Source organism: Alosa alosa, chromosome 2 (genome assembly GCF_017589495.1).
Source record: "Alosa alosa isolate M-15738 ecotype Scorff River chromosome 2, AALO_Geno_1.1, whole genome shotgun sequence".
NCBI classification, from domain to species: domain Eukaryota; kingdom Metazoa; phylum Chordata; class Actinopteri; order Clupeiformes; family Clupeidae; genus Alosa; species Alosa alosa.
This window is the reverse complement of record NC_063190.1, coordinates 29,883,047-29,897,491: the sequence shown is the minus strand read 5'-3', so window position 1 is coordinate 29,897,491 and position 14,445 is coordinate 29,883,047. Positions and strand designations below refer to the sequence as shown.

At 38.3% G+C, this 14,445-nt stretch overlaps 1 protein-coding gene across 1 annotated transcript; it reads right to left on the bottom strand.

Annotated features, from left to right (window-relative positions):
* LOC125290986 (hepatitis A virus cellular receptor 1 homolog) lies at positions 1 to 2,518 on the bottom strand. Its single transcript, XM_048237473.1, has 7 exons — positions 2,434 to 2,518; positions 1,959 to 2,297; positions 1,538 to 1,600; positions 1,273 to 1,331; positions 1,072 to 1,174; positions 918 to 954; positions 1 to 760 (listed from the first exon to the last, which is right to left on the bottom strand). Exons 1-7 carry the CDS (start codon positions 2,504 to 2,506, stop codon positions 631 to 633), a joined length of 804 nt encoding a protein of 267 aa, XP_048093430.1. The 5' UTR covers positions 2,507 to 2,518; the 3' UTR covers positions 1 to 630.
* Positions 2,519 to 14,445: the final 11,927 nt, after the last annotated feature.

Sequence of the window (14,445 nt, the reverse complement as noted above, 5' to 3'; positions counted from 1 at the left end):
TTGGATTAACTGAGTTGAACAAATTGGGAAAAATCTGTTCACAGCTATCATATATTGTTTGCATAATTATACATCTATAATATCTGTGTGTGAAACTCCTTTGCAGAATTCTTTAATCAGCAATCACTCCTTATCCATAAAAGATATCACCTCTGTGTTGCAATTTATCACCTCTGGACAAGTATGCTATACTCAATGACAGGTAGATTTTGGGAGGAAAGAATACAATTCTTTCCTCCCATTGCTGTGTTATGCTTGTTAACCTTTTTACACATATAACTATGGCATGGAAAATTACCCAAAATTAGGGTTGAACCTGCCCATATATCGGAAACTATGTTTTGCATGTTGTTGTCCATTGTGAAATTATGTGAATGTGAACCACAAGTTGTGTTGTTTGAAGGAAAGATTAGCTTTTGGTGAATAATTTCAACAAAATTCCAGATTTTTTTTCCCAGAGGTGGAACCCACAAAAGACACTAAATGATAGATGTCAGATAGTGTTATCATAATGTAGCCTACTTACATTCTTAGAAAGTGGCACAACATTATGGCAAAATTAGTCTAAAGCGTACATATATGATTGACATATTTAAAACACATCTTCTTTGATTATGTTGCCAACTTGTCTTAGAGGCATGGCTCATAGACATCTGAGTCATCCAGTTGATAGACATTCTCTATTGCCATTTCCCTGGAGAAGAGTCCCAGACTGCTTCCAGTGTTGCTGTAGATTACTGAGGGGTCAGAGGCCTGGTTTCTGTCCGAAAAAAAAGTGGAATGAGCTTTTATTAGCTCTTTTAAGGGTTACTGTAATTGGCACAATATCAGCACAAATAAGGACGTTTTGTTTTTACAAGTCACACCAAGACATTTTTGGAGCATGTACTGTATATGTTATTAAAAAATAAACTTACATCTGAACATTCGGATCCATTTTTCTCCATCGAGTTCCTATAAAAGTAGAGTTTTCAATTCAGTTTTGTACAATTCTGTAATTTCTACAGAAGGACATTTAGCATCAGTGTGTGTTTTGAACAGTAAAACAATGAAAAGTTACTGTAAACTCACTCATCAGAAATATAGCCACCACAGTAACAACCACCACCACCACAACAACCAACAAGACCACAGCCACTAGTACTCCTGGGTGATGAGAAACCCTTTGTCCTTCCTACAAATATAATGAAAAGCAAGTATGTGTAATGAATCATTTCAGTTATCACATTAATTCATTTGTTTATTTATTCTTGTATTTATTGATTTACTCACAATTTCACTGTACTGTAGTGGTGTGTCAGTTGGTTCAGTTAGGATGGTGCACTGGTGATCTTTAAATACAGGAAGGAAGAAAAACTTGAAATTAACTGAAAATACTGAAAATAACTTTGAAGAACTGTCCTCTACACAATATGGCACATACATTCTTTATAATCTACATTCTGTCATCACTCTGTTGTTCCTCAAGAGGCCAAGTTATTTTCAGTAAAGAACAATCTTGAAGGGCATTTGGTCATCAGTGAAGTAGGGCCATTACCTTTGGTGTGAGATTCGGTGATAGAGGATTCTGATGTCATGCTTTGAAATGATGGATTAGGTGCTGAAGAGAAGATATTTCATTAATTGTCTAAAACAGCACTGGGTCAATTGTTACATCTGTTGTATTACCTCTACTAATATTCTCGTGGAAAACATTGATTGGTAGTGTACATTTGAAGAGTTTGGTTCCAAAATGCTATATCTCATAGCATTAAAAAGTCATGTAATTTATTTGTGTATTTCAGGTAATATCAATACATTTGCAATTGTGTTGTTTTGATTGAGTACAAATAAATCAAACAACAATACCCAATTACAGTTCAATTGAAATTACTTGGAAAACAAAATGTAAAACAATTATTCATGAAAATGTATCAAAATCGAGAATTTAGTGTTTTGGAATTTTATAGAGTTCTTACTTTTTCTGATGAGAAGGCGGATCAAATACTTTTCATCATTAAACCATCCAGGAATGTGTATGCGGCAGAAGTATTGTCCAGAATCAAATTGAATTGAATCATAGATAGTCAGAGAAACATTCCCTGTTGTTAAATTGCCCATTAATCTGTATCTGTCAGATACTCTAGAAATTACTTTATGCCCATCAGTTGTCAGAATGTTGTTATTACATCCCATATTTGGTATATCGCCTGTTCCCCAGCATATACTTATTAGGCCATGATACTGTGAATTGTAGTAGCATGGAAGGGTGATATTCTCTCCTACAGTGCCATATACTGTAGTGCCAGTACTTAAATCTGTAAATTAAAGAGAATTATCATGGTCATGTTGTGTAATAGGCCTATATTTTAAATTAGATATATAAACTACCTTTACATACAGTATGTTTAAAATGAAGGATAATTAATGTAGGATCATAGCACAAGTACTTACATATGAGCAGGGGAAAGACAATGGAGAATAAGCAGATGTAACGGCAGGCAGCAGGCATGGTAAGACTCTCCATGTCTGTTAAGAGTGTCTTCTTCATGTGAGTTAGCAAAGCCACAAATAAACTTGCCTGACACATGACTTCCTCTTAGATGAGGTCATGTTTTTCCTTTCCCTCCAGGTGAAGTATTTCCCTATTTTCAAGTTTATGTTTCTGAAATGCTTTCTTGGCCTTTTATTTAATTGAGTTTTAAAATAGAATTGATAAGATCTTCATCAGCAACCACCTGAGGCATCTGTGTTATGTCAGTTAACTTCAGCATGCATACTATAGGAAGTCATTAAAACTGAAGAAAATACATCTCCTTCAAGGAATTACATTTTATTTAATATTCCTAGTTTGCCTTTATTGTACATACATACGTTGGTCACAGAGCTAAAAATAATTCAAATGTAGTTTTAATAACTTGAATACAACATTCCCTTTTAGAATCTACTGTACACTTTAATTTTTCAACAATCAGAGGATAGTTTTCATGGACACATTTCCCCCAGTTTAGACAACCTAATCATTCAATTTACTGGCATGCACAGTCGACTTTTATCCCAGATGTACTGTTAACTAAAATATCTTTGTAGATTAAATTTACATTTGAACATACACATCCCATAATTCAAACATATACCTCCCATAACATTACATGTAGGTTAAATAATTAATTTAGCTGATGCTTTTATACAAAGCGGCTGACAAATGAGTGCTAACATTCAAACTACATTGCAAAGCAGACCTTAGTGTAAATTAGTTTTGAACTTGCCATGATTAATATTAACTGTATAGGCTATTATGGCCGACCTTTAAGGGTAGTAAATCTGGTAAAACGATCACACAGTAAAAGTTTTCTCGATACACAGAAAATTTTGCAATGACACTCGAGATTTTGGGCCCTATCATGACAGTCTAAAGCCCATCGGGGCAGCCGTGGCCTACTGGTTAGTGCTTCGGACGCTTCGGCCGGTTCGAACCCCGACCAGTAGGCACGGCTGAAGTGCCCTTGAGCAAGGCACCTAACCCCTCACTGCTCCCCAAGCGAGGCTGTTGTTGCAGGCAACTCACTGTGCCGGGATTAGTGTGTGCTTCACCTCACTGTGTGTTCACTGTGTGCTGAGTGTGTTTCAGTAAAAAAAAGTAACATACAAGAGAGTGCGGTTTCCTCCACTTCCAAATTGACATTTTAAAGGAGAATTCCGGTGTGATATTAAACTAAAGTGTGTTGAAACATGATACCGAGTGTGAACGTATGTCTCATAGCCCATCACGGCTTGTCCCCTGCACTCCAAAATCTGGCGCTAGTTAGCCGATGCTACCAACAGCTTTTTCAATGGTTGTGCTTCGGCATCGGGCTAGCCATGCAAATAAATCACTGTTTTACACCATTTACGAGGCTCAGTGTATCTCCACACTCCATTGGTAGACTTCCGAGGGCCCTGACATTTGAAACGAGACATTGAGAACTTTGAAAAAGCACTGGTAGTTTACTTACAAGACGATTTATACAGACAGTATCTTCACGAAGTTTAGCGTTTGCAGCCATCTTGAATTTAGTCACGATAAGTCGAGCGACGAGTAAGAATGAACAGGTATGATAAGGGATCAGATTCCAAAAATAATTCCGTGGAAATGCATGAATTCCAGTTGCTGCTACTGGAAGAAAATGGAATCCATGCATTTCCACTGAATTATTTGTCGTCGCCCGACTTCTCGTGACTAAATTCAAGATGGCTGCAAACGCTAAACTTCGTGAAGATACTGTCTGTATAAATCGTCTTGTAAGTAAACTACAAGGGGTTCGAACCGGCAACCCTCCGGTTACAAGTCCGAAGCGCTAACCAGTAGGCCATGGCTGCCCTTTTCACAGAATTGTGAACTCGTTCTACTACATAGTGTGCTCATTTTATTAAATTGTCCACTCTTTTCAGTAAATAGTGCACTCATTGTACTAAACTGTGTTCTTATTTTACAAAAAATAGCACAATTTAGCTAAATGCTCGAACAATTATCAAGTGCTTGGACGATTTTCAAAGTGCTTTTTACACACATAAAAACACACACATGCAGGCAAGCAGGCACATGCACACACACACACACACACACACACCCCATTACCCCCACACACCCACTCACAAGCGAACACACACACACACACACATAAAAACACACACATGTAGGCAAGTAGACACACGCACACACACACACACACACACACACACACACACACACACACACACACACCATCACCCCCACACACATGCACACACTAATTTACACACACAAAAGTTGCAAGAGTAGGGGATGGAGTAGGAGATGGAGACAAATTGACATGTGTGATTTATTTTTGCGGAGAGACTGTGCACATGCATAGAGACTGTCACAACCATACAACGTCAGTAGGCAGCAAGTGCGTTGGGTAAAAAAATGGTTCAATATAAAACACACACTAAGGGAAATATCTGACGTTACATTTATATCCATGCTGTTTTGGGACATTTACACACAATATGTGCAGCACATACATTACAAAGTAGAAAGGAATAAAATAATTAAAAAAACATTCAATGGCTCTAATTTCTTAAAATCTGATTTCTATGCGCTCTGTCAGCAAGTCCTCAATTGTTTGACAAACAGAATCTTGGGCGCACAGCTTCCCTCTCTAAAGACTTGAGAGAGGTTGCACACTGTTTGAGTTTCCTGTTGCCAAACAGTTCACAGACTGTTTTACTGCATTGTAAGCATAACACTGTGTGAGTCAATGTTTTTCAGTTCCACTCTGTGATTGACACATGTGTCTTTGGCCTAAATAGAGGCACTTGTTCTGCATGCACAAAGCTTTTACTGAGAGGCACCAATCTCTGACCAAATAATGTCTGGTATTAACATCAGTGTTGTGCTAACATATAGGCTATAGTCAGAATACTAGTCAGACTCATCTGGCATGTACATCTAAGAACCCATTAGATAAATACAGAGCGCACTAACTGTCCCAAGAGAATACACCATGTTGGGAATAGTACACAAATCCCAAGAATAGACTTGATATTTTCATGTTTGTTTTCATAGTCTCCAAAAAAAATCAACCAGGTTAACATCCTGAGAAATAAGACTGGAGGAGTCTCAAATGGGTCATGAAAATAGTGTCTGGCACTGAAACCCCTTGAATATGTGGTCTATAAAACTCCACAGCAGAGTTTTGGTTTGGGGAGGAGCATGGTGGCTTTGGTCCATGGTGCAGATGTGTGATAACTAGGATGGTTCTGTTCCACAGGAGGGCACTGTGAGTCTTCCCCAATGAGCCAAAATGCACAACAAAACTGAATATAATGGTTTTCTATTGTCAAATGTGAATATTCTCTTTACAAAATATGATCAATATAAAATCATATTTTCATATATTATAAAAACGTGTGTGTCAGAGAAAGAGAGGGAGCGAGAGAGAGTATATCTCATACTGACATGAGAAGATTATTCATCCTACAGTAGCATTATCCAACTTGAGTAATGCTATATATTATATGCTATATATATAATGCTATATATTATATTATAACTATATATTATATACACAGTAGTGTTGATATGTAAAGTATGTATAAAGGTACAATAATGTACCTTTATGTTTATTTACTGTGCAAATGCAATTCAAATGGGATTTATCTGTGTAACTTGCCTATGTACAGTATATAAACAGTATAGGATAATATAAAACCAGCAAATTTGTACATATTTCTGATCTTAACTGAAACACAGTTGGATCTTTCCATTCAGGGAGTGTTTAGCATCAGATGAAAAGGATATCTGTTAAAATTGCTTTTATTGGCTCCACCAGAGTTATGGTATGTGCTTCTTGAAACCAGCCTAGCACAATTTAGTGTGAAAAGTTAAATTAATATCAGTAGTCATGTTTTAATTTTCTCTATGTCGTCTTCAGATGAGAACAGCCATCATTCAAGACATATTTCAGAGAAATACCTCTGCCTTTCCACCTGAAGTCGCTAAAGTCACTTTGTCAGCAGGCGGCTTACAGTATTTTTCAATTCTTTACACGCAATTTTGAAAACCAGGTTCTTTTTTTCAAAATATAATCACAATTATCCAAACACCACACTCAATTTGCATAATTCCTAGATTGTTTGCAAAATGACACACTTCAGTCAAAACATACACTGCTGTGATAAATAAAAAACACATTTGTGAAAAAAACTAATTTTAGGAAATAGCATGTGCTAGATTTTTGGCCAGACATTGTTATGTAAGGGATAATTTAGATGACAAAAAATAGTGACAAACCCACAACATTCTTCATGATTAGTTTAAGATATAGGGAGAATGTACACAAATAGGCCTATAAACTTACCAAGCACTGCACAACACTGATGCTGCAGAGTGAATATTTTGAGTATTTATTTTAATACTTACAGTATTTCTTACAGTAATCAACCAACAATAAAATCAATGAAACAAATCAAATCTGTAGACAAATACAAATTACTGCATGAAGTACATACACTTTGACTCTGAAGAAAAACTACAGTAAAAGCAACAAGAATACTGTAACTATTCATCATCTCTCCGTCTGGCTGGATCAGGCCATATAAGATTTCATCCACATCACAGGCTATGTCTTCATTGGCAAGGCACCGTTGGAAGACCTGGGCCTCCTCCTCTACCTCCTTCTCCTCTTCCACTATACCTCCTTCATCTCCTCTACCTCCTTCATCTCCTCTTCCACTATACCTCCTTCATCTCCTCTTCCACTCTACCTCTTTCATCTCCTCTTCCACTATACCTCCTTCATCTCCTCTACCTCCTTCTCCTCTTCCACTATACCTCCTTCATCTCCTCTTCCACTCTACCTCCTTCATCTCCTCTTCCACTATACCTCCTTCATCTCCTCTTTAAGCTCCTCCTCTTATTCTCACTCTTCTTCTTCTTCTTCTAGCTCCTTTTTTATTTTTGTTGAAGACAGGTAAACTCACCTGCTGCCTTTTATAGCACACCTGAGTGCTGCGTTATTAGCACATGTGTGCTTCCACAACTGGTGGATGTGATTATCCAATCCGTTCATTAGTGTGGTCATTGGCAATCCGGGGCTTTGTAATGACAAGGAAGTAACCTTACAATCGTTACCTGTGTCTAAGGTGTGAAAATGTGTGTAGAGTTTTACAAATCACTGTGTGTAATGTTTTGCAAAAAGGGTGAAGCAGATATTGTGTGTAATGTTGTGCAAATCTGTGGAGGTGTTTTGCTCCTTGGAGTAGAATTTTGCAAATTGTGTGCAATTTTTTTATTTTAGTGTGTAAACAATCGTAAAAAACTGTACAGTAACTGCCAAAAACAGAGCGCTTTAGACAGCTCATATGCTCTAATGAAGGCCATTTGCTCTAAGTGGCCATTTTTCGCTGAGAGACAGTTATTCATGGAACCCACCCCTAACTCCCACTGTGCTTTAGAGAGATTAAAGCACATGGTGGCTCCTCTGTACCCCGAGGGCTGCCACCTAACTCAGTTAAAGTCACAAGAGTGCAGTGTTTGATGTGAGCACAAAAATATGTGTTTGTTCTTTTTGTCCCACCACCCCAAGCCATAATGCCAGGCACAAGGATTAAAGGCCTTAGAATAGTGCGGCTAAACATGCTGAGGGCTGCGTCTGAGGAACAGTTGATGATCTCCTTATTTATTTAATTGAGGTCACACATAGTCTTCCCTCACAGGGACACACAACATGGTGAATACAAATGCAGAAACTCCTGGTCATATAACGGTTGCTAATAAGGGGCATTGCAAGTGTTTTATAAGCCTATTTAGATACGGATTTGTATGGTATGACAGAAATATAAGTATGAACAATTCAATATATTTCTTGTGACTACCATGAACGTCTAACAAAGTGTATGAATGACAGAAATGGGTGGTTAGGGAATTGGACTTGTGAGCTAAGGGTGGCTGATTCAATCCTGACTGGAAAAATGTGGGTATAAGGGGAGTGATTAAACAGTGCTCTCCCACATCCACATCCACTTGAGCTTGTTCCCCAGATGCCGGTTCAAGAGCTGCCCACTGCACCGGGTATGTTTGTGCACTCCTAGTATGTGTGTGTGCTCCTAGTGAGCTCACTGCTCCAAGTGTGTGTGTGTGTGTATGTGTGCATGTACTATGTGTACACTACACGGATGGGTTAAAATGCAGAGGACATATTTACTATAAGTATAAGTATATATACTTTTTTGATCCCGTGAGGGAAATTTGGTCTCTGCATTTAACCCGATCCGTGAATTAGTGAAACACACTAATTGTGTGTTTAATAAGTGAAATCCCGGCGCAGTGAGCTGCCTGCTACAATGGCGGCGCTCGGGGAGTAGTGGTTAGGTGCCTTGCTCAAGGGCACTTCAGCCGCAGCCCACTGGTCGGGGCTCGAACCGGCAACCCTCCGGTTACAAGTCCAGAGTGCTAACCAGTGGGCCACGGCTGCCCCCTTACAGTACTACATGACAAATAAAGTATAACTTAACATAATTGCACAACTTCTAATGTATTTATCACATTACAATATTACCTTAGTGCTTGTATTACATCAGCTGTCTGTTAACTAACTATGAAGATTCATGAATATTACAGTGAGTGAGAGAGTGTGTGTTTGTGGAATAAAGTGTTAGATGTTTTAGTAACCTGACTCTCACCAGATGAATTTCGTTCCGCCTAGCTCCACTCATCCATCTGGGACCAATCCATTGGAGTGTTGCTTCAGAAGGCTGGGCCTAATCAAAAAATGCTTGCATATGACTGAATAAGCCACTTGTCCGTCATCTATTGACGTGCTACTTCAACCACTCACATCGAAGCCAACCCGTGACGCTGATAACAGTCACAGTCGCTTCTACGCTATGTCACATCTATGAAACTCCCGCCCTGCGTCCTGATTGGCTGTACCATAAAATCGGGTGCAGAAATCACTCTCAATGGAAGAGGTCCCAGATGGATGTGAGTGAAGCTAGGCGGAGCTAAGCGGAACGAAATTCATCTGGCGAGAGTCAGGTTAATAGTTAAGTACAGATCACCATTAAAGGAGCAATGTGAAGAACACTGTTGCATTTGAGTTATCTTGAACTTTCCATTACATTTGCGATGGTACAATACCCTTCCATTGACTTGCATTGTATTGCATTGGGGTACAAAGTGTTATTACAACTGAACAGGGTCCGAAGCTAGCTGTTCAGCATGCTAACTTTTGTGGCTATCTGGGCAACACAGAGTGTAGATGTTTTTAAAATTGGGTCAAAACAGTTATTTCTTTAAAATTGTTGGTCAAAATTTTACTGTGGATAAAATAGGGATGGTTGGACGTACCAATTTTCAGTAGAAATCGCTGTCCTTTAAAATGTCTGTGTGCATCCCCAATCTCAGCAGGCAATGCCTTCATATGGTTGACTGCCTGGTTTGGACAACAACCTTAGTACTGGAGATGATGTCATAAAATGCAACTAGTCACGTTAGTGTCAGTCTCAAGTCAAGTTTATGTGTGACAGTATTTTATGACGCTCTCTGATTGCTTGTGTGTGTGTGTGTGTGAGTACAGTATGTGTGTGTGTGTGCGTTTGTGTGTGTGTGTGTGTGTGCGTTTGTGTGTGTGTGTGTGTGTGTGTGTTCGTGTGTGCATGTGTGTACGTGCGTGCGTGCATGCTTGCGTGTGTGTGCATGGGGGGTGTGTGCATGGGTGGACAATGTGGAGATCCATATCATTTACAAGGTGGCTCTTACATGAGTCATCTCCACTTGTGACTAAGGACATTTTATCCTCTCTATGTGGTAAGAGGGAGTGATGCTTTAGGAAATATTTTGCATGACTGTTTCTCATGCTTCTCTCCAGCCAGAATGCATGAATGCATGTTGTTGTATATAGCATAATTTAATTATATAATTCAATAATATTTATTGTTATAAATACTATATATTAAATATATATTACTAAACACTTTCGTATCAACACACTATACTAACTTGACACATGTTCCATGAAGTTGTAGATATAAAAAGGAAATAGGTACTGTATATAGTGTGTAGGATTTGTTTCATCATTTACCCATAACAGTTTGTGTCAGTCATTTTTCATGCCACTGTGATGTTTCACACCCTGCAAACCATTATAGACAGTCACCAGACAGTACAAATAATCCACAGTGTGAATCACTTTATCTCTTGGTGTCATAACAAATAGCAGTGAATGTGTTTCTGTATATTTAAGAGGAAACACTAAGTGGGGCAGTGCATGTTGCTCGCACACCAATCCATGGCACTTTTACATGAATCACGGGAAGTGCTCACTGTTGAGACACATAAGTCATGCTGAGTAGTCACAAGTCGCCCATCTCTGCCGAGGGCAACACCATCAATCCTGAAACATTCTAGGGGAAAAAATCTCAATCATCACCGGGGCTCTCTAAAATAGACTCTCCACAACAACAGGTTGCCACTGTGTTTTTCTTTATAAAAGAACTGGTGCAGTAACGGAATTGGAATGCTGTGGAGGAAACACTCATATAATCTATATTCTGGGTGTCCCCTTACTCGCTCGTTGACTATACCTCAGAGAAATCTGTCTGTTTACCATGTAGAGAATCAGATGTTGCAGCAACAGATTTATAATGCTACTGTCCCAGAACATTCTTGGTCGGTAACATGGCAACAACGTGGCACTGACAAAGTAATAGAAATAAAATCTTCACTGTGTACATTTTCAGACAGCTTATTACAAAGGTTTCAGACCTCATTCAGGTGGCACTTTTGTCAGTTCACCTTATACTGGAGAAATTGTCATGTACAGTACACTAGAATTTGCAGTGCATGGACATTTCACAGGGAATAATAATAATAATGATAATAATAATAATAATAATAAAGCTTTATTTGTATAGCACCTTTCATACACAGAATGCAGCTCAAAGTGCTTTACATTTGAAGCATGTAACACAATAATAGTCAGTCAGTCATTATCAATAACTTTGCTGTTTATGTTATACTCAGCAACATATCAAAAATATAGAAAATGACGTCATAAGACTGGCAGCCTTAACCCTCTTACCCCCCACAAGCACGCCATATGGCAACTGTGGCAAGGAAAAACTCCCATATTCCAGGAAGAAACCTTGAGCAGAACCTGACTTAATAGGGGAGCCCATCTGCTTCTGGCTGGCTAAGCCCCAATAGTAGCAGATGTAGAATAATCTGAAAATGTAGTCTACAGGATAAGATGAGTTAACTAAAAGCTTTCCTGTACAGGTATGTTTTCAGATCTTTTTTAAAAATATTTACTGAACTCGCCTGCTTGATGTACAGAGGCAGGGTGTTCCATAGTTTGGGGGCATAATGGATAAACGCAGCTTCTCCACTTTGTTTGTGGAGCACTTTGGGTAATGATTAAAAGATTAGAATTGGATGATCTAAGTTTCCTTTGTGGTTGATAAGATATTAAAAGCTCAGAGATATATGAAGGTGCTATGCCATTCAGAGCTTTGTAAGTAATTAACATAACCTTAAAATCAATTCTATAGGAAATAGGGAGCCAGTGCAGTTCAGCCAACACAGGGGTGATGTGTTCTCTCTTCTTAGTCTTAGTTAAAAGTCTAGCCGCAGAGTTCTGTATGAGTGCCAATTTCTTTAGATGTTTTTTGGGAAGACCAGTGAAAAGTGCATTGCAGTAATAGTACATAGTAGTGAACTGTATATCTGAGAATTTGAACACCTCAACAAAATTACCGTAGTGCGCTACTGAGTGAGTAAAGGGACATTCTGAAATGATTCAGAGTGATTAAACAGCTTCAGGTGATACAAAATGCAGCAGCTAGGACTCTAACAAAAACTAAAAGAACTGACCACATTACTCCAATTCTTAAGTCCTTGCACTGGCTTCCAGTAAGTCACAGAATTGACTTTAAAGCACTATTGCTTGTTTATAAATCAGTAAATGGAGCAGGACCTAAATACTTGTCAGACATGCTTCAGCAGTACACACCTTCTCGTCCTCTCAGGTCCCAGGTGAAAAACCTGCTAGTAAAACCTACAGTTAGAACTAAACATGGTGAAGCAGCTTTTAGCTGCTATGCGGCTCAGCTGTGGAACCAACTTCGGAGGATGACATTAAAAAGGCCCCAACTGTAGCCAGTTTTAAATCTAGACTTAAGACCAAACTGTTCTCAGATGCTTTCTGCTAACTGTGCCGAAGTTACAAATTCTGAATCTGCCTCGATAATTATTCTACTTTGTCTTTTATTACTTTTTTTTTTACTACTTTTGCCTTTGTTTTTTTGCTTACTAATTATTCTTTATTTTTAAATGATTTTACCTTGTGTTTTATGTTTTCTTTTTTATTATGATCTTTACCTTTTAACTATTCTTTGACTATATTGCCCTTCTATGCTTTTATTTGTTATTATTGTTTGGTTTTGTTTATGTAAAGCACATTGAATGACCTCTGTGTATGAAATGTGCTATATAAATAAACTTGACTTGACTTGACTTGACAGAGTCAAATGATTCAGATCAAATGAGTCAAATGATTCAGTTTGAGCAGAGGTGTGCTAGTGACGTGAGACAAACTCAAAGAAGGGAAAGGATAATGAGTCATGGTTTGGTGTATTTGGGGCTTTATGTGAAAAGAAGAGAACACAGTGGAAACTAGCGGAAAATGGAGAGAAAATAAGGAGGTGGAGAACCAGGCTGGGTCCAGTAAGTGGAGATTAGTAGATTCACTGCTTTAATGACAGTGAATTTCATTCCTGGAGGATGAGCTGGGGTGGGTGAATGACTGAGGGCCAAGCTGGCAGCAGTGAGTGCTGACTCAGCTTCTGTATCAGAATGGCAAACACCCAAATGAGTTGAGCAAGGCAAGGGCACATCCACATGCATCTTAATTGAGCTGTTGGTGCCAAGTCAAAACACTTCACATTTAACACTCCCCGTCTTTGTGCCAAATAAATTATCTTCTGTCTCTGGACATCTAAAAATTATATACCTATATATATTTAATAAAAATTATTAAAGAGGGTAGTAGAATGTGGCTTTTTACTTGAATGTAGCATTTTATTCTAAATGTATTAATTATGACATATGAGATCCTGATCAAACAAACATCCCCCAATCTTTCCTCCAATTAATAATCATATCACTCCTTGCACCGTTATATCACATCAAAGTGATAGTAAATTTGGATTTAAAATATAACACTTTCAGTGCCATCAGATAAAAAGTCAGTAATAGTCAAATGATACCCTGGCCATTTTACAGACTCATGTACACTGACAAAATATCAGTAGTTAGTCAACTGCCTGGTGTAATTCACAGATCTCTGTGCTCATATAGGCCGTTTCTCACTGCTGAATCATTTGAAGTTATCACGACTCATGAATAAATGTCTCATTTCTAGGAAGTGTTGCCTATTGTCTGAAGAGAAATAAAATGTAAATGTCTGGTCTTCTGATGGGGATATTCATGCTGTAGATATGGTAATATTACTATATTGATATAATACGACTCAGTCATTATGAGTCAAGATGGTTCATTACATGTGCAGATGCTACTTTGTCTGTACTACTTATGTTCTCTTGATTACCTGTCACAGAAAAGGAGAGTCTGTTCCATATTCATGATGATGCTTCAGCATTCATTCATTGCCAGAATGAATCCTCATTTAAACCTCTCTCCCTGGCTATATTACTTATTTAGCATTCATCATGACGCTATCCATGCACTTACATGCCGATTTTCAAACCAGTAATTTGCATAACAGCTACAGCAACTCCTTAATTGAAAAAGGTCATTGGTGCTAACGCAAAAATTATATTCTCCCTATAGCCTCCCACCACCTTTGTGGTGGTAGGTTTGCAGAATTAACTTGAATGCAACAGTTTTTAACAAATTATAGCAGTGTGGTTATGATGCTAACCAGATTTAAGCACAATTTAGTA

Excerpts from the sequence above, each read along its gene's own strand:
- LOC125290986 (XM_048237473.1), bottom strand. The coding sequence starts at position 2,506 with ATGGAGAGTCTTACCATGCCTGCTGCCTGCCGTTACATCTGCTTATTC. Across the intron at positions 2,298-2,433 it reads TGTCTTTCCCCTGCTCATAT|ATTTAAGTACTGGCACTACA; the intron begins GTAAGTACTTGT and ends TTTAATTTACAG. Across the intron at positions 1,601-1,958 it reads CCGCCTTCTCATCAGAAAAA|CACCTAATCCATCATTTCAA; the intron begins GTAAGAACTCTA and ends TCTTCTCTTCAG.